The sequence below is a fragment of the Gadus chalcogrammus genome, chromosome 6 (genome assembly GCF_026213295.1).
Source record: "Gadus chalcogrammus isolate NIFS_2021 chromosome 6, NIFS_Gcha_1.0, whole genome shotgun sequence".
Classification (NCBI taxonomy): domain Eukaryota; kingdom Metazoa; phylum Chordata; class Actinopteri; order Gadiformes; family Gadidae; genus Gadus; species Gadus chalcogrammus.
The window spans coordinates 12,870,779-12,889,828 of NC_079417.1; the positions used below are offsets into that span (position 1 = coordinate 12,870,779).

Here is a 19,050-nt window from a genome sequence, read left to right on the forward strand (position 1 = left end):
TCATAAAACATAGTTCCTGAAAAGATAAAAACATTGTGAACGCTATAATGGGCCCCGGGGTTTCACATAGCGGCCCCTTGTGTCCCCAAAGCATCTGTACTTTCAGATGAATTCTGCCAATTCACTTAAAAGCCTGTCCCATTATTGTTTTCATTACATTAAATCTTAATGAGATCCAAAACCCACGCAGTGGTTGACATTTCGACGGAAAAATAACATAAAAAAGGATTAAGGATGAAATTGTAGCCTATCCCATCGGCGTGCAATGTGCCAAAACACGCCGCTTCGCTATAACTGTTCTGAGGAGCGAAACGAATTATAAACCTAATTTTCAGCTCGATAAATACAAAGACCCTTCATTATTTAAGTATGCCATTACACTAACTTAACAGCGAAGTAAACATCGGAGCCCTGTGTGTGTGTGTGTGCACTTGCCGTCCACCAGATTATAGAAAATAAGCCTAGGGGCTAGAGAACGCATGCTCTACGAGGCTAAACGCGTTCACAAAGTTAGAAGTAAACAAAGAAACATTACCTGCGGTTCATGGATGGTCGTACGCGTGTAGAGTTGTTGTAGCTGTGGGTCTGTCAGTAATCCATGAGGAGTTCAGCCGCACTGCCCCCTTCTCAAAATAACAAGACGAGCGCTATACTTTTCTCTCAAGGCTTCCTCTCGCGCTCCTCTGTTTCATGCCGCGCTCAAATCACACCTCTTCAAATCCAAATATCCATCTGAAAAATCCAGACTAAGGAAGATTTACCCGCCGTGGTATCATTTAAACTCCCCTTAGGGTTAAAAAAAAACTGAAGGCAGCTTTCCCGGACCTCTGGTTTCGTAGCTATACGGAGCGCAGTCACTTCCATGGAAAGCCGACGGTCATCCTGTTTGGAGACGTAGCTTCTTTACTAGAGACTGGACTGAAGCGGAGCAGCGCTGCGATCCCAGCTGTCATCCACCCGCTACACACGCTCACGCACACTCACGCGCACGCACGCACACACACGCACACGCTCGCTCACAAAAAAGGGAGGAGCTAAGGCTTCCAACGGAGCGTGCTTGGTGGAACGGGGATCTATTGTTTCAAAGGGAGCCCGGCTTGGACTACTGTGTTTCTATTTTTACTCAGCGGCTTCGCTTTGAGGAATTCAATTCGGTGCAGAAATGAAATGAATGCGTTTAATGTGTTGTAGCCTTGGAGATCTAATAGCTTAAACAAAAGAAATTGATTTCTTTACAGAAAAACGCGAGGGGCAACATGAGGCTAATACAATCCACGTGATTAATTGTTGTCAGCCAACCAGACTTCCAAGAGCCCTGCCGCTATATACAAACTGTCAGCTCACATTTAGCAGAAACAATGCCGATACGGGATACGGTTGGGCCGTAATGCGCACCCACATGGCTCTTCTACTTTAGACGCCTTTTTCTCTGCTCGTTTTTGTGCGCAGTTGGCCGAAACGGAATGTGGGTGGCCAGGTTCTCTGTTCTCCCTTTTCTCAGGACTTGCCCATCCTTCCCCGCGCTCCCTATCCGGCCTCTCTGGGGGAGGCGACCAGATTACAGGATATCAGAATGATACAAGAAAAAAAGTTGTTTTTCTCGGGTTGCTTCCTGATTAGTTTATACGGTCTGAATAATCATTGTGTGTTTCAAACCACGAGTACCTGACTTAAATTGCTGCGTGTGCTTGTGTGTGTATACGCTGTTGTGTGCGTGTGCACGTGGGTGCATGTGCGCGCGCATGGGTGACTGAGTGCGTGTGTAACTCTATTTCTGTCGACTTGTTGCTTACTTACTGTATTTCATCGGTTACCGCAACCGTCCGCAGCCCCCTAAATCCTGTACCGTAATGATTTTCAAGCAGGTCCATAAATCTATGCTTCTCAAAACAAAACCGCATGCATTATCATATTGGATATATCTTATAGGAATAATATATAATATATTAATTAAAAAATATTATTTGGATGGCTCCCAGGAATCAAAAATTAATCATTAATCATCAACTATAAACTATAAATTTCGGCCGATGGGATTCAAAGTTCTGTTTACTATTACCACGGCCGAACAGTTGCATAGAGATTGTAAACATCAGTCCCAGAGAGCAAGTCTTCCTGAAAAGATAACACAAAGGCTCATGTAAATGCTATATATGGCTGCAAACATAACAAACCACACACACGTAACCTTCCTAGCTTCCAAACTTGGCTCTCACAACCACTCCCCCATCTTTTTTTATTTTCTTTCTCCCGGAAGTTTTGTTCTGGGAAGCAGGCGGTTGACTTGGTTGGGCTAAACACACACACATACACGCACACACAAACAAACCCGTACACATTAGTTTCCACTCATATTACATGTTCATATCTGGGCCTATCTTGCCAGGCAGCCAAAGCGTTCCCAGGTGTAATTTGGTGCTGCTCTCATGTTTGAAGAGATGGCAGTTGATGTAGGCCAAGCTCTGCATCCCCATCTGGGACAGACAGCAGCATGCACAGATGACTCATCGGGGACTCACTCAAGCTCCCGGTCCAAGTGCTGTCATCTCCTCCCATTTCCCCCCCCGACTAGACTGCTGCAGTTGTCCTCTTGTTCCCCTGTCCACCTGTCCTCCCTGTGTCTTCCCCCTGTCCTCATGTCAGCCTCTCTTGCTCTCCTGCTCCCCTCCTGTCTTCCAGCCCTGCTCCCCTCCTCTCCTTATCTGCTCTCCCCCTTTTTTCCTCCTCTCCTACCTCCTCCTCCCTCTATACTTCTCCAGACATCCTCCCTTCCTCTGCTCTATTCCCATACTTCCCCCCTCCTCACCTCTCCTCACCTCCTTCCCTTGTCTTCTCTCCCTCTGCAGACATCATGTCCTTCTCTCCTCCTGTCATAACTTCCTCTCCTTCCAACCCTCCTGTCTCCCCTTCTCTTCTCCTCCCCTACTTTCCTCCTCCCCTCTACTCCTTCTCATGTGTTCCTTACAATCTTTCCTGCTCTATTCCTGAAATCTCCTCTCCTGCCTTACCCCCTCCCTCCTCTCTCTCTCTCCTCTCTCACATCCTCTCCTCCTGTCCTCTCCTGTCTCTGTCTCCCCTCTCTTCTCCTATCTGTCCACTCCAGCCCCTAGGACCTAAGGACCTCAGCCCCCTAGGACCTCTCCCGTTCCTGTTTCAACTCTCTCAGTGTCAGCTGAACAGCTCCTCTCCCACCTTTCATTGGTGTCCAGGTGACGGGGTGGGGGGGGCTACATCTAATTCTCACCCTGGGTCTGGTCCCTGAGGTGGGGGCAACGGTTCCTGCGGTGCACTCCCACCTCCAGAGTAGTTCAGCATGACACACCATCCCTCTGCATCTGCTTTTTATAACACGTCTGCTTTTAAGACATAACACTTTGGGCCATAGCCGGCTCACTTTCTATACATGAGGGTGTTACAATTTAAGGCAGATATATATACACAGTGCCATATACGCACAAGGTCACATCCATTTATAATGGCATACGATCATAAAAGACACACACAGACACACACACACACTCAAGCAAACGTACAAGCAAGTTATGGTTTGGTACCCACCTAGTAAAATAGTAGAATGTGATGATAAAAAATACACATGCAAACCCTCCACCACACACACGCACCAACACACACACATGCACACATACAAACACACACACACACACACACACACACACACACTGATGAGACTTGGCCTTGGCTCTATCCTCCCTCCTGGAGTGGAGTGGAGTTTTGTTGCTCCTGTAAATCCTGATGTGCTGGGCGGGATTGGACGGCCGCTGCCAGCGTGAGCCGGATGATTTAGAGGCGGATGACACAGCGCTATTTGCAAGGAACAGTCAGTTCCACCGCTGCTGGAGAGCCCTAATAATGGCTGACATTCACCTGTGGGTCATACCGGCAGACCAAAAAGTAGAAGGGCTCATTTACACTTGTTCTCCCGGCATCAATTATTTTTCCCCGATCGCCTCCCACTCTTAAAGGCAGTGTCAGGGGCTGCTTTTATTATGTTCTTTATCTCAAGTGTTTTCACCAGGGATGGTGCTCTCTGTTGAGCTGTTCTGCAAGATTTGCTCTCACCTTTTCCATCAATTATTAGTGTAGATATTATCAACAGAGAAGATCATGTCAACATTTATTAAACATTGTGCCTGAGAAATGGCCGCTGCTGGGTTTTTAATTGATAATGAAGTATGGATAGATGATGTTGATTTAGCCTATTTGTTATTTACCACAGCATTTTATAGTGAGTAGAAAAACAGTTAAAGGTCAGTAATTGGGCCTCAAACCAAGGACCTTGTTGATTAACATTCCAAACTCCACACTATCTCAGTCTTCCCCCTGGAGCTAAGGATCAGAAGAGAATTATAGATTTGGTAGCGTTAATGTGGTAAACAATGATGAAGTGAACACTATCAAGGGAAATAACATATCTGCATTCTATCTCTCAGGATTTTTACTTGGCGCAGCAATTTATACATGAAAATGGGGCAATCGATTAAATGTGTTGTGCATTCAGAGCGCATAATAAGCTGTGCTTGTTCTGCAGAGTCAGGATTGATGTGCACTTGTTTAAAAAGGTTGGCGCCGACATATTTGAAACGAGAAGTTAATGGGAACCACAGCTGGGAGGATCACATGAGTTTGACAGCATCTTGACTTATACCCTTACCATGTGCTGCAACAATGTAAGAGAGGAACTACAGCATGATATGCATAATTATGGAGCATTCATATGTAACAGAAAGAAACAACATTCGTCATTATTCATTTAAATTGGAATGGTAGTATGTATCAGTACTTGACTGGTATTCATTCTACTATGTATACTGGATATAAACAGTGGTATTCACTCTTCAGTCTAAAATATTGACTGAATACCACTGTTTAGATTCAGTCTACTAACTAGACTGAATACAAACGGTGGTATTCAGTCTTATATTCAGAATACCCCCGTACTATATTAATCTATACTTACCCCAGCTAATTTACTTAAAAAAAACTAAATGCAGGCAGAGTAATTTTTCAGCCTACTCCTTTTTGGAGATACATCTTGTAATGAAAGTTTATGAAATCACATTTCCATAATGATATTGCCGAAAGGAAGCTATTATACATTGATGTATAACCTATTTAACAGTTTACATTGATTAAGAATCTTTTTGGATTGAAAAGCTTTGCTTTTGAGTAGAAATATATGATGATGTACACATACATCATCATGTACACACACGTGAACACACACACACACACACACACACACACACACACACACACACACACACACACACACACACACACACACACACACACACACACACACACACACACAAACACACATCAGGACACACTCTGAGCTGTATAAATTAGAAATAACACAACTTTAGAGGGTGATCATTGTGTGACCTAGTTATGCTTTCCGGAACATTTCTTACTCAGGACTGCGCAAACAGTTTTTTCGCTTGTCAACAAGGTGCACACACACTGGTACAAACACACACAAACACACACATACACACATGCACATACACACACACACACACACACACACACACACACACACACACACACACACACACACACACACACACACACACACACACACACACACACACACACACACACAATAAGAAACAAAATCGTAAAGTGTATCTCATGTGATCTGTTATATTGTATAACATTTGAACATTGAGTCATTTCCTTCCGGGGGCCGGCAAGAGTTATTCAGCGTCAACAGGGATAGGATTCTCATTATTTAGCACCATCTTCCCTCGCAAGCGACACTTTGCTATATTTGAATTGGTCTCCAAGAACATTGTTGGTATAATGCGTTTCTCTCATCAACCGACCCAGTGCAAGTAGTAGGTGATTGTATCATAACATTTTGTGTATTGATTTATATCTCATATATGGCAGCAACCCTTGAGGTATATATTATGATCACTCCACATGGAGAGAATTTGTGTCATTTACTTGCAGCGTAAGAAAGCACTGTAAAATCATTGTTCAGCATCACCAATTTCATTAGTTTTAATCCGTTTCTATGCTGTATATGTAATTTGAAATGTAACTTTCTTCTAAACGCAACGTTGCCATTTCATCATTACGGATGTTCTTGGCCAAAAATAAAAACTGTAAACCTTTTACTGAGATGAACTTGGCTGTGCATACAAACCACTGAGGTGTCTTTTTCACATTTTATACTTTAGAAGAGGTTGCTATCTCGTAATTAAAAAAAATATCCAAACTGAGGCATGGTAGTTCTGGCACTGTGGAGACACCAGACACACACACACACACACACACACACACACACACACACACACACACACACACACACACACACACACACACACACACACACACACACACACACACACACACACACACACACATCTGGATGTCACTTTTTTATGTATCCACTTTACAGGTCCGCCATGAAAGCCATGAATAAGTTAGTATTTCTGCTTGATAGTCCAGTAGCATGTCATTTCGAGATTTTGCAATGGCTTTCTAAAATTTTCTCTCCCTCCCTCTTTGTCTTTCTCTCTTTTTCGCTCTCTCAGGCGTTTTGACGTCCACTTTGGTGGACATTTTGACGTCCACTAAAGAATAAACAAGCCGTGACAGGTCATAGGCAAGGTAATGCTTCAATACAGGAGCCATTCTGCATCAGATTTCTTGCACTATTTGCAGCACTAAATATGTATAATTACATGCTTATGTAATTTCGAGAAGGACTATTGTTAGAAATATACTCTTTAACATAGACATTATAGACTCTCCATATGCTATAACTACACTACTATTACTGGCTTGGCAGACTTTTCCATGGGTCAAATATAACTATGGCCGTATGTTGTTGCCTTTATGGGGTCTTTTGCCTTGTTAAGCAGCCAATGTCCTGCTGTTGCTGTAGCTTCTGCTAACATGGCTAGCCTGAGCTACAGGTTGGCTCATGCCAGCTCTGTCCTTGGATCCCCTTAATGAGGATGTTCCTTGCTTGTACCAGAGCCCAGGAGGAACCAGCATTTGGCTGCTCCTGAAAGCCAGCTAGTATCTGGGAGCTAGCTAGAGCCCCATCTTTTGTTTCTCTATAGTTATAGTTTCCTCCACTCTCTGTCGCTACTCTCGCCTCTTTGGTCCCACCAAGGGCTGCTCTAACGACAACTGTTCACGGTCCCTCTTGAATAAGCGAACAACAGAGTCTACTAAAACACCCCTGCTCATTTATTTTTCAACTCAGAGCATCTCTGTGTCCTGCTCATCCTCCTCCTCCACCTCCTCCTCCTCCATCTACCCTTCAGGGCCCCCATCACCCTGCTCCACCCGCGCCTGTCTTGCTCTGTATCGCGTGAAATAAGGCATGGTGTTTATGCCCACAGAGCTGCAGACTGCTACATATTTTATCATCGGTGTTGTCTAGTGATTCATTGTAGTGATTCATTCATTCATTAATTCCAGCGTTGCCAGACTCCCAGTGTTGGGCATCGCTCCACATACCAGCAAATCATCAACAATTAAAAGCACTTGAGTCTGGCATTTTGGCCACATTTCTGACCATGGCGTACTGTAGTAGGCCGTTTATGTCTCTTGACTTCCTGATTTAGCCACGAGGAACCACGCCGAGAAGAAATATGCAAAAGGCCGTCAGCGTCCCTTCTGCATCATCCCATGATTTTGTTTTTGTCACTCGGTGTCATGCAAATGGTAAAGCATGAAAGCAATTTCCTATTGCGGCTCCAGCGTGATTTTCTATGGTGTCATTACAGAATCGGTGCCATAACGACAGACCCTGCTTTGTGTTCATCGCAGACAGACCTTGGCTTTGAGCACCTAAATGATTGATAGGCGATATGAAAGTGAATGTAGGTCACCGTGGGTAAGGGGTCTCCAGCAGCAACATTAATCAGACAAGGATATTAAGCACACATCATGGAGGATAATGGGCCCACCAGCCCTATTACAGGTATATGCAACTGTCACAACACTACAATTTGTCTCCATAGTCACGGAATAATAGGGATGTTATTCAACTGTTTGAATCTCAGATAATTTGACGTTGAGCCGAATGTGTTGCATGCCAATGTTATTGGATCAATGGGCATTCAGATGTAATACTGTGTTACCAGCTTATATGGGATATTATCCTAATTATTTGGTCACAGTTCCACAGAGGTCACATTGCATTTTCATTCAACTGCACTGCAAACCAATGAACGGGATTTGCAGTAATGGCAACACAATGCTGTTAGAGTAGTATACACATTTTGGCCTTTATGATGGGCTGTATTTTCTAATTGAGCCACTTTTCCTCACAGCTTGCTAAAGAATAACTATCCAACTTCTTACCATCCAATCATACTTAATTTGAGCACTACTATTTACTTTATACACTCTATATTTTAACTTATTTGAAAAGACTTCCCGGTAGGGCAACAAATAACACAATGCAAAAAGTTGTCTTTCATCTGCAGTCTACCTAAGAGACGTGGTTGGTATCAGATGAGTGTTGCTTGAGAGAGCTCTGTTCTGGAAGCCTGCTCTCTGATCTCCATTTAAATCATGCTAAAATATTCCCTTCCTCTAGTTATGCCAGCCCACTCTGTATTTCCACGGACCGAAGAAGTACAGCCAGATGAAGAAAGATTGCTAAGGCACCTGATGAGGGTAAAAAACAAAACGTAAACAAAGCAAACACCTGTAGACACGCACAGGGCAAGAGATATCTGCAAGTGAAGGCACTTTGACCAATGCACAAGAAAGCGGATATGAAATTGCTATTCAGTAACATTATTCTAGTTAATGAAGAATGTGTGAGTATGTGTGAGATATTGTCACATTAAATGTAACTGCTCGGAGTTCTGTGCATTGTTTGCACATATTGGGCACACAATTTGCTTAAGATTTGAAGTACAAAGCTTGATAAATGAAGACATTCAATTACCATGGCGATGTCTGCCATGACAAATTCCATACATTATTCCTTTACAGAAAATTGTTGTGTATCATCAAATATTCATAGAGGCATAACATCTATATTGCATTACTACTTGCCCCAGATTTAAGATGTTTTTGGCACAAATAAGACAGCCTCCCAGCCACAGAAAACACAACCAGTCCTCTCTTCTCCATTTGCTAAAAACCCTTTCCACCAGAGATTGTTTTCCAAAAGTGCTAGTTGGCTCCCTTCCTAAGAGTGTGTGAAACACAGAACTGGCTCTGCCGCACTAGGATCACAGTATTTAAAGATCAGCTCTGGAACCAACAGAAGGAATAAGAAAGAGACAAGAGGCCAATAAGCTATTCTCTTTGTCTTTGTGAGAGAGAGAGAGAGAGAGAGAGAGAGAGAGAGAGAGAGAGAGAGAGAGAGAGAGAGAGAGAGAGAGAGAGAGAGAGAGAGAGACATAGATATCGAAAAAAGAAAGCCCCAAATAGTTGACAGGCCGAGGAGAAGACAATCAGAGAACAGATGGACTTGAAGACTTAAAGAAAAGGTACGAAAACGACAGACAATGTCTGAAACTGAGAAAACAGAAGGAAGGGGTCCCACGTCATAAAAAAGAAAGGCAGGGGGGGCGAGGAGCAAAAGTTCTGGAGTCAGCACACAGAGAGGGCGGCAGGTGATGGGAGGATAATGACAAGTGGGCGGAGTCTACTTGACCCCTGTTGACCTCCTTCCTGACGTGGCTGCTGGGAAGCGTTGAAGGAAATGGGTGCAGCAGCAACCCTAATGTGATGGGATATCCTGCTGCCCGCCTGCCCGCTAACCCCCCGTTCCTCATACGTTGTACACACACACGCACACACACACTCACGCACACACATACGGTAGAGATGGAGATGGAGGACACAGACTCAACAGCACACGCACAGATGGGCACACACTCACATGAACGGAGGATGCAGGCGGTCGCTGGTGCTGGCAAGGGGCCTGAATCACACACACACACACACACACACACACACACACACACACACACACACACACACACACACACACACACACACACACACACACACACACACACACACACACACACATACACACAGTCTTTACAGTGGCGGAGCCAGCAGCTCACAGGCAAAAGAGCATGTAGGGAAGAACTAGCAGACGCATATGTCCACAATAAGGTGACTCAACCACACACAGAGCCAAGCCACGCATTGTTAAGAAGAAAACAGGGACATCGTGGAAGGCACATGAAGGTACATGATACAGCGAAGAAGTGAGAAGGAGCTTGGTTAGAACAACAACAACAACAACTAGGCTCACACTGTTATTCCAATGCCTAGAGAGCATCTGGTTTTCCTGACAGAATGCCAAGAAAGACCCATTATGTCACTCAGTGCATTTTTCACACATCGCTGCCAAAAGAATATGATTTGATGAACAGCTAATGTTCATGAACAAAACCCGCTCCAACCCAAAAATCCATTGAGATCTTTCATCACTCTGTGATTTCCAAGTCTAAACAGCCATGAGGGCTACCCTCTTTAAATGAACGGTTGTTTAGTTTTCATTATGTGTCATTCTTTTCTCTTGTTCCTTTGCGTCAGGAACAGTTCTCCTCGCGTTGAGGGTATTCGGAGGGTAAACGGAGGGTAAACTGTGTCGCTGGATTGCGCCTCACCCATGAAACATCAAAGCACGGCCACGTTGGAACTTCAAGCACATTTTGCCATTGCTCTGCGAGCTCTCGATCCAGTAATTATAGCTTACAGAAGATATCAACATTATTACCCCCCAGACCACGGTATAATAACACCACAAAGCTCTTCAAAGAAACATCTTGCATTACAAGGGGAAAATATAAAGCATGAACATTGAAAGCATCTGAACTTTGAAATATTGAGCCTACATTGCATGTATTTTATGATTGGCAAATAGCAGTAGCATTATCTATTTGCATTGATGGAGGTGAATGGTGACTGACTTTATTCTATGCAAATATAATTTAAGCAGTAGTCAAATGAAGATGTCAATCAATTGCTTGGCTTGAACTTTACTGACTCCAATCGAAGTCATTAAATGTTTTCGTGTTTCAATGCTGCCCTCTAGTGCCCTAATGTTTAGTATAGTATAATAACAATAACAATAAAAATAACAATGACAATAACAGTAATAATAATAATAATAATATCAATAATACCTAGGACTGCAAGCAGTTCCTCAAGGTATTCACAACCCAAACTACAACTGACCACGTTAACCGGCCTTTTCCAGCGATTCAATGGGGCCTGTCATTACTCTTAGACATAGGACAGGGGCGGGTCTTTGTTCTTCAGCACTGGGTCCTTCCTTACTCTGAAACACATAGACGCGCACACACACACACACACACACACACACACACACACACACACACACACACACACACACACACACACACACACACACACACACACACACACACACATACTGGTTTAAGAGTAGATGACTGATTGTTCTTAGTTACCTGAAGACAGTGGTCACCGAATGCCATGCAGTAGCAGTTGAGCAATCTATACCTTTTACACTTAACATTTTTGCTATTATCATAGAATATAACCAACAAAGAATTCAAAAAAGTGTCATTATAGTGCTATTTAGCTCAGCTGGTGATAGCCTTAACGGCCCGTTAGGTTCCCTCTTACTGACACTGAAAAGTATCCAGTAATTCATATCTATTAAATTTAAAAAAAAAAAAAAGTAGGTTTAGGTCAAACACTAGTAGGCCTAAAACAAGCTTTTTAGTGTAAAGGGATTGATTACTTTTTTTGTCTGACTTTTTTTTCACTCCTTGATTCAATTATACGAAGCACTATAGTTGAGCTAAATGGGACCTTGCATCAAGAGAAGGGAAAACCACAAAATATATTTGGCTTACAATAGGAAGGTATTGTATTATTTAAGGTGGTCTCTTCTAGCTAAACATCCTATGTTCATAGTGGCGAAGTCGCGCCCCTTCCGGTAGAGACCATGGGACATATGAGATCGAAAATATGAATGGGTTTCAATGAAGAGAAAGTAATTATCTTCTGGTCCCCGTCTTTATATGCCCTGGATTACACAAATGTTGTTTGTGGATTTAAATGATAATTGTTCATGCAAAGAAAACCAAAAAACTTTCGCGAAGAAGTTTGATAATGTTAGGTTTTCTGTGAGGCCGCTGTGTGAACTACAGCCCCTCGCTGCTCTCGACGCGAATGAGTTCCAACCCGTGTTCCGGTAGAGACATGGCGATCTCTCTGCTCCACTTCAACGTTTTTTTCCAAGGGGAGGATAAAAGCATAACAGTTATGCCGATGGGGAGATTGTGGGAGATTGTCGGTCTTGTCCACGCCAGTCGCAGGGAGCGTGATGTCACATACGAGACGTGTAGTCTTTCTCATTGGGCTTTCTCTACTGAACAATTGCACAATAAACGGTCAAACTCTTGGCATGAAAAATTATCATTTAAATCAATCACACACTACTAATCACAAACAAAATATGCGTAATTTGGGGCATATAAAGACTGGGACCAGAAAATAATTACTTTCTCTCCATTGAAACCCATTCATATTTTTCGATCTCATGGGTCCCATATGGGCTCTACCGGAAGAGGCGTGACTTCGCCACTCTTTTCCCGCTGTCTTCCGGACGCACAAGACTATCTTGTGTGTTACACTAAACGTATCGAAAGTCATCCAATGTAGCTCAACTGGTAGTGCAGACCAGTAAGGATGCCAAGGTCAATGGTTCCCTCCCTCTTAATGAAGATGTTCCCTACCTTATTTCTTCCAGTTTCAGTTATTAGTTACATTTATATGAAAGGAGGTTAAAAGCTACAGATGCTTCCTAGTTTGAAAGGTACAGATTACGTTTTGGGATAACTCTATTTTTTTGTTTATATTCTTTGCTAAAAATAATAACACCTTGACTTTTGTGTGTTTAACCTCTTTCTTGTGATTTTTCCCGTCTAGCTCAGCTAGTATGGCATTAACACTGCCTAGTGGTTAGATACTCATCTGCCCATCTTTTATATCTTGTATTTATATGGAAGTAGGTTAAAAACTAAACACTTGTAAAAGTATTTTTTTTTGGAAGCATCATTTGGATCCTATTTGGATTATATTCTATATCGAAAATAACATCCTGGCTCTTTGTTTCTCTCTTTTTGTTGAGTGGTCTCGTTAGCGCAACTGTGCTTGTCATTAACACCACCAGGATCAGTTGTTCGGTTCCCAAGGACTTCATAACACTTAATAGCAAAAGCGTTAACGCTATGCTCAACCAGCTGTTATAGACAGCAAACATTAAAGAGGGTAATAAACACACGTATTCATCAATACAAATATGAATAAAAACAGTAATCGATTAATGAAATTCAGTCTAATGTAACAAATGTAATTTGCGGATGCTGTTTAGAGTCATTAAGAAAGTTGGAATCAAACCACTGACCATGGCAGGGCTGATGCCCTACAAGATTAACTATTAGTAAAAGTAATTAAAAGAGGGAAAACACAAACAGTCCGGGTGTTATTAATTTCTAACAAATAATTGAATCCCCCAAAAAAGGACTGCTAGCACTAGCAGTCACGAACGGTGTAACAGCCCACACGCACAGCCTTATCCCGCTGATTCACGAAGAGATGAGATAAATCTTCCGAAGCGATTTGGAACCAATCCAAATCGGGGTTTTACGGTAGGCCTACATGCCATTTCTGTGTTATTTAGTGCCCCCTTCAGGCATGTGGGGCCTCCCGCATGATCACTTTTTTTAATTGACACTGTGATGTCATCGATTGAGCTATCAACGCAAAACGTGCAACAATGTTCAGCATATAAAATAAGGCCAGTCTACAAAGTCTCAGTAATTGTCTTCTATCGGGATGGCGGGACTGCGAATTATTACGCCCCCTATCATTGACAGATGTAAAACTTTTGCGCAATCAGGGGCTAAACTGGGCGTAACCAATCCAGAATAACAATAGAAGAATCCTTACAATAACAATAGGTAGGCCTATCCACAGATACTCTTTGAATGCCTAATTACGTCTAGGTAAATTACGATAACTCATATTTTGTTCTATCTTAGTATCTTTCATAATTTTACCTTTGAATAGACTATTTAAAGACTAACCGACACAAGATCTTATGAAATGGATTGATGAAATTTGAACAGATGGAATCTCTCTTCCACACTCTGGATCTCTCTCTCTCTCTCTCTCTCTCTCTCTCTCTCTCTCTCTCTCTCTCTCTCTCTCTCTCTCTCTCTCTCTCTCTCTCTCTCTCTCTCTCTCTCTCTCTCCATCTCTCTCCCCTTCTCTCCATCTCTCTCCCCTTCTCTCTTACTGTCTGTGTGGGTGGATGGTAGGTTGCATCTGAGCGAAAACGTATGCACACACAAATACTCAAGCACAGAGGCCCGAGTGCAGGAATACATTGTGTGGGTTTTGAAAGGGCATAGACCCCTGTGCATGTGTATGTCAATATTGAAAAGCAATGCAATATTTAGTATAGTTACACTACAAGCATGAGCTGAATCTTTAATAACATTGTGACCTACTTCCCGATGAGTAAAAGTCAACGTTGTCCCCATCAATGGCAGCCAGCTGCCATGGAAAGAACGTCCTGAATGTGCGCTAATGTCACTGACATGTCAGCCATTTTAATTATTCATGAATAGACTGTCTGAGACATTTATCTCTATACCCTTGGCTTTAATTGAGCTTGAAATGTCCTCTCCCCAACTTGCTCTCTTTTTGTTTTCCATTACGAGGAGGGCAAGCTGAATGTCAGATGTAGGCCCACACTGTTGATTTTTAGGATGCTTGGATCCCACTCCACACCAGAGCACCCCAAGCCACTTGTTGGCAAACTCTAGGTCAGAAGGAGGTTATTGAGAAATGGTTGGCATGTTACCATCAGGCTTTTGTATCAAAACACATTGATATAAACTATACGTACACAATGCCATGTGTGAACGTGTTTAAGGACAGAAATGTGTACTGAATATATGCATGCACAATATGGATTGTGCATATCTCTCTCTCTCTCTCTCTCTCTCTCTCTCTCTCTCTCTCTCTCTCTCTCTCTCTCTCTCTCTCTCTCTCTCTCTCTCGCTCTCTCACACACGCACGCACACACACGCACACGGGCGAGCGTGCACACACACACACACACACACACACACACACACACACACACACACACACACACACGCACACACACACACCTAAAAACAAGCAATGCTGGTCTAAGCGGACACTAGCCGATACATTTTGATTAGACACAGCTGGATAGGGACCTCTTGTGGCCTTCTTTCGCACTTTATTGACACATATTTAGCCTACTTTTAGGAGATATAAGGCATTCTTTTTCAGAAGCTGTGGAATACATTGATTGCATTATCGCATAAATCAAGAGATAAAAAACTATAATTCGAAGACTTGCAAAATGATAAATAGACACAGAGGCGCCTTATTTTTATGTTCGAGGGCTTTATTGACCAATCACAAACCGCATTAAGTCTACATTTCAGCTATAGACAGTGAGACTACACAACATTAAAATGATGAGAACAAACCTCTAAAATTGTAACCAATTGAACCATAACGTGTCAGCATTGATAAACTACAATGACCAAGATGCATTGCACCTAAACAGTCATCGTGACACATCGACAACATTGAAAGCTTGCTCACAGGATCCCATCCATTTCATAACTTTAGAGCATCCTTTTGGTTTGCGTTTTACGTGAGGGGCTTTGCATATGTGTCTAAGCAACCGCAGTGTGTCCGTAATTGAATGACACGATTCATGCGTTAACATTTTTGGCTAGCTTATAACCTTGGCTAAAAGAACTGCTCGGCGTGCCCCAAGTAGTCGTGTGCTAAAGCTAGCTTATCTCACGTAAATAAAACAGCTAGACCTTGTGTTAAAGGTTCAGATTGCAGGGCTGCTGGTGCATGGTTGCTGAACTATATCGCCTGGTGAGTAGCTAAGTTATTATTGCATTTTCCTTCAATTGTGCCAGCGTTACGTGTTTGCTCGGGTGATGCTGTGCTGTGTTGACTGGCTACACTTGACAGCTAGCTAACTTGAAATTAGCTTCCTTGTTCAGGATCTAGAGTTTGCGTATGTGACTGCCGAGAAGATGTTGATGGTTTGGCTATACATATGTATGTACATGCCTTCCGATGAGCTTCCTATAATACTGTTGAATTGTGTGACAGGCTGATGTTATAACATTAAGCTGACTTGTCTCTCGGCAGTACGTGGGAATGTTGACTGTGATCACGTGAGTTGCAACAGGGAAGTGAACAGTACTGGAAGTAAATAGTGCAGGAGAGTCCCTCGTTTAAAATACTAGTGGTTTGCAACCTAAGTCTATATGCAACTGGTAGCAAGATAGTCGAGTTAGACCGACTTTTGTGCTTTCTACTCTGCTCCTAAAGGACGGAGGGATGGCCCACTAACTTTGGGTAACAATCACCTTTTTTCTCTGTACTAGGATGATATATATATATATATATATATATATATATATATATTCTTTATTTAAACGCTTATTGACCGTTCTTAATTACGTTTTTTGTCTTTCGTGCACTGGGCCGTTATCAGTAATGGGGATTGAATGTGGAGTAGAGCGATAAGGTTTCAGCAGTCTCTGCCCATTTGGCAAGGCCGACGCTGATTAATGTCATAGACCTTTGTCATGGGAAAAGGGAACACTGTACTGTATTACCTATGAGGTATATTTCTAAGGTTTGTCATTAATTTCCACTGGTTTCATGGCTGTATCCCAAATGGAATAAGGAAGTACAACGAAATTACTCATTCGAAATGCTTTCTAAACAGAGAGCGATATTGACCAAGAGACGCAGGGGGATAGGCGATACATTATGTGAATGCACTGTTAATACTATTGGATGCTTACACTCAAAACGTTCTTTCCTCTCCATTCCAGCTTTCTTCAACATCGGGTTCCAGGATTACTTTTGTACATTTTGGTTTCATTCAAAGATGACTTTGTCATTACCCTGGTTTTGCACATACATCACGTAGATCTGGAAAGAGAGGATTAATACTGCACTAGGCCAGTGCCGCACATGGTGTGGGTGAAACTTAAGTCATGAACCTCCATCAAGTCCTCACAGGGGCAGTCAATCCAGGGGACAACTGCTTCTCCGTGGGGAGTGTCAATAATGTGCCATTCACGGTAAGAGATTGACACAGCCTTTGATTGAACTTGCTTGCAGCCCTTTTAAAGTCGATATTGCCTGACCCATGTTTTAATACCTTAGTCGACAGCAATGATCCAGTTTACTCTTTTTACTTTGATTAGTGTCTTCACTGTTAACCAAAGGTAATTGTTGATGTGTTGAAAGTGAAATGATCAAGTTGTCGACCCTAAATAAGTCACGCTCTAGGCAATGTAAATTAATGGTGATTTTTGTTACTATAAATCTTCTTTATTTTTGGGGCTGTAATTAATTTATTAATTATTATAATTGTTTTAATTTAATTGCAGATTTGATGTGACTTATTGTAATTTAAATAGCAATCATCCTAATGGATTCTTTGTCAGACTCCATTGACGGAATCGGGTTAATTTACTTTAAAGTTCCCACAAAAATGGCAGATGACTGTCTCTGTGGGTGGGACATTGGTGGTGGTGCGTCCTTTTCATCCCTGTCTGAGTGAATATCCCCTGACTTGCCCCTCTGTCTTCCGCTGTGACAGGCCTATGCGTCCGGTTGTGACGTGGTGATCTTGGGAAGTGACTTTGAGCGGCTGCAGATCATTCCCGGGGCAAAGCATGGTAACATCCAAGTGGGATGCGTGGACTGCTCCCTGGACGGAGGCCGGGTAAGAGCGGCTTGGCTTCTTGTCACAGAAACACCTTTTGGGTCTGGACAGTTTAATCGTTTAAAAAAATCCCCAAATACACGCATGTGGATTTAAGTGTGTAAACTATGGCAACACTAGGTTCAAATTGACATGGGGAGGTAAATTCTATATGTGTCACATGCATATCCATAGATAGAAGGTGAAGCTCTAGCAAAGGCAAGGGGAAATGAGTGGAATAGAAGCCATTTATATTTACTTTGTGATAAAAGTCCCAGTTTTTGTCATGAGTTTAAGAAGGGAAGTGTGTGTGTGTGTGTGTGTGTGTGTGTGTGTGTGTGTGTGTGTGTGTGTGTGTGTGTGTGTGTGTGTGTGTGTGTGTGTGTGTGTGTGTGTGTGTGTGTGTGTGTGTGTGTGGGGCCTTTTGGGAAGTTTTTGTGTGTTACTCGCTCAATTCATCATCCCTGACAGTTGACATTATTTACCTCATTAGGTACACGGCTTGTATTACTCAAGGTCCTGGTCACCTCAATACCGCTTAATACATTTTTGTCAGTCACTCCATTCAGCAGTGTGGAAGTGTGCTTTGTCATAATCAACACCTTTAGGCTTGGAGGGTTTTTGGGCCTGGAAGTAATTTTTCCTCCTCTCATAAAGCCTTCTTTTTAATTTATGAAATGCCCCTTACTATTAGATGCGTAAGGATATTCTATACCCAATTATCATATTTTTTCTTTGCTGTGTTTCCGGCACAGATTGCAGCTTCATATGGAGGCATTGTTTGTGTGTTTGAGCCCGTGGGGCGGACTGATCCGAAATCCACGACACCACCGGTGAGTCGCTCAGGATTACACGGCACATTTGCCTGTGGGTAAAGTGCCAGAAGGAATAGAACAAGTTTCTAAGTACTTTACATAAGAGTGGTTTTATATGTGCATGAGAGTGGTTTTATATGTGCATGGGACCAGTGCCATGTGATAGAATAGCTACACCAGTGCTTATAACTAGTTTACATGATGAAATGCAAATTTCGACAAGTACTTTTCAAATCGTTCAAATGTTTTTACTCCGGGATCTGGTGACTGGTTTTGCATCTTTTTAAGTATCATTCTGATTTAAATATACAAAATTTGTATAGACTATCGCCTTACTAATTATCTGGCTATCTAACTGTTTTGTCTCCTTTATGTCACTCTTTATTTAAATGGCTCTCCTTTGCATACATATCTCTA

At 42.5% G+C, this 19,050-nt stretch overlaps 2 protein-coding genes across 6 annotated transcripts in view; one reads left to right on the forward strand and one right to left on the reverse strand.

Annotated features, from left to right (window-relative positions):
- The window catches only part of sema6a (sema domain, transmembrane domain (TM), and cytoplasmic domain, (semaphorin) 6A), a 113,624-nt gene extending 112,554 nt beyond the window's left edge, over positions 1–1,070 (reverse strand). For 2 of the 4 annotated variants that reach the window (XM_056591550.1, XM_056591549.1), the window contains exon 1: positions 536–1,070. The gene's annotated coding sequence lies outside the window, so the exon portion shown is untranslated. The remainder of the gene's footprint in view (positions 1–535) is intronic. The other 2 variants (XM_056591552.1, XM_056591551.1) reach the window with 1 other exon arrangement.
- Positions 1,071–15,634: 14,564 nt separating this feature from the next.
- Positions 15,635–19,050, forward strand: part of LOC130384807 (dmX-like protein 1) — a 43,577-nt gene continuing 40,161 nt past the window's right edge. The window contains exons 1-4 of one of the 2 annotated variants that reach the window (XM_056593159.1): positions 15,635–15,960; positions 16,938–17,189; positions 17,714–17,839; positions 18,574–18,651. In XM_056593159.1, coding sequence (XP_056449134.1) covers positions 17,103–17,189; positions 17,714–17,839; positions 18,574–18,651 — 291 coding nt within the window. In that variant the 5' untranslated portion in view covers positions 15,635–15,960; positions 16,938–17,102. The other variant, XM_056593160.1, reaches the window with a different exon arrangement.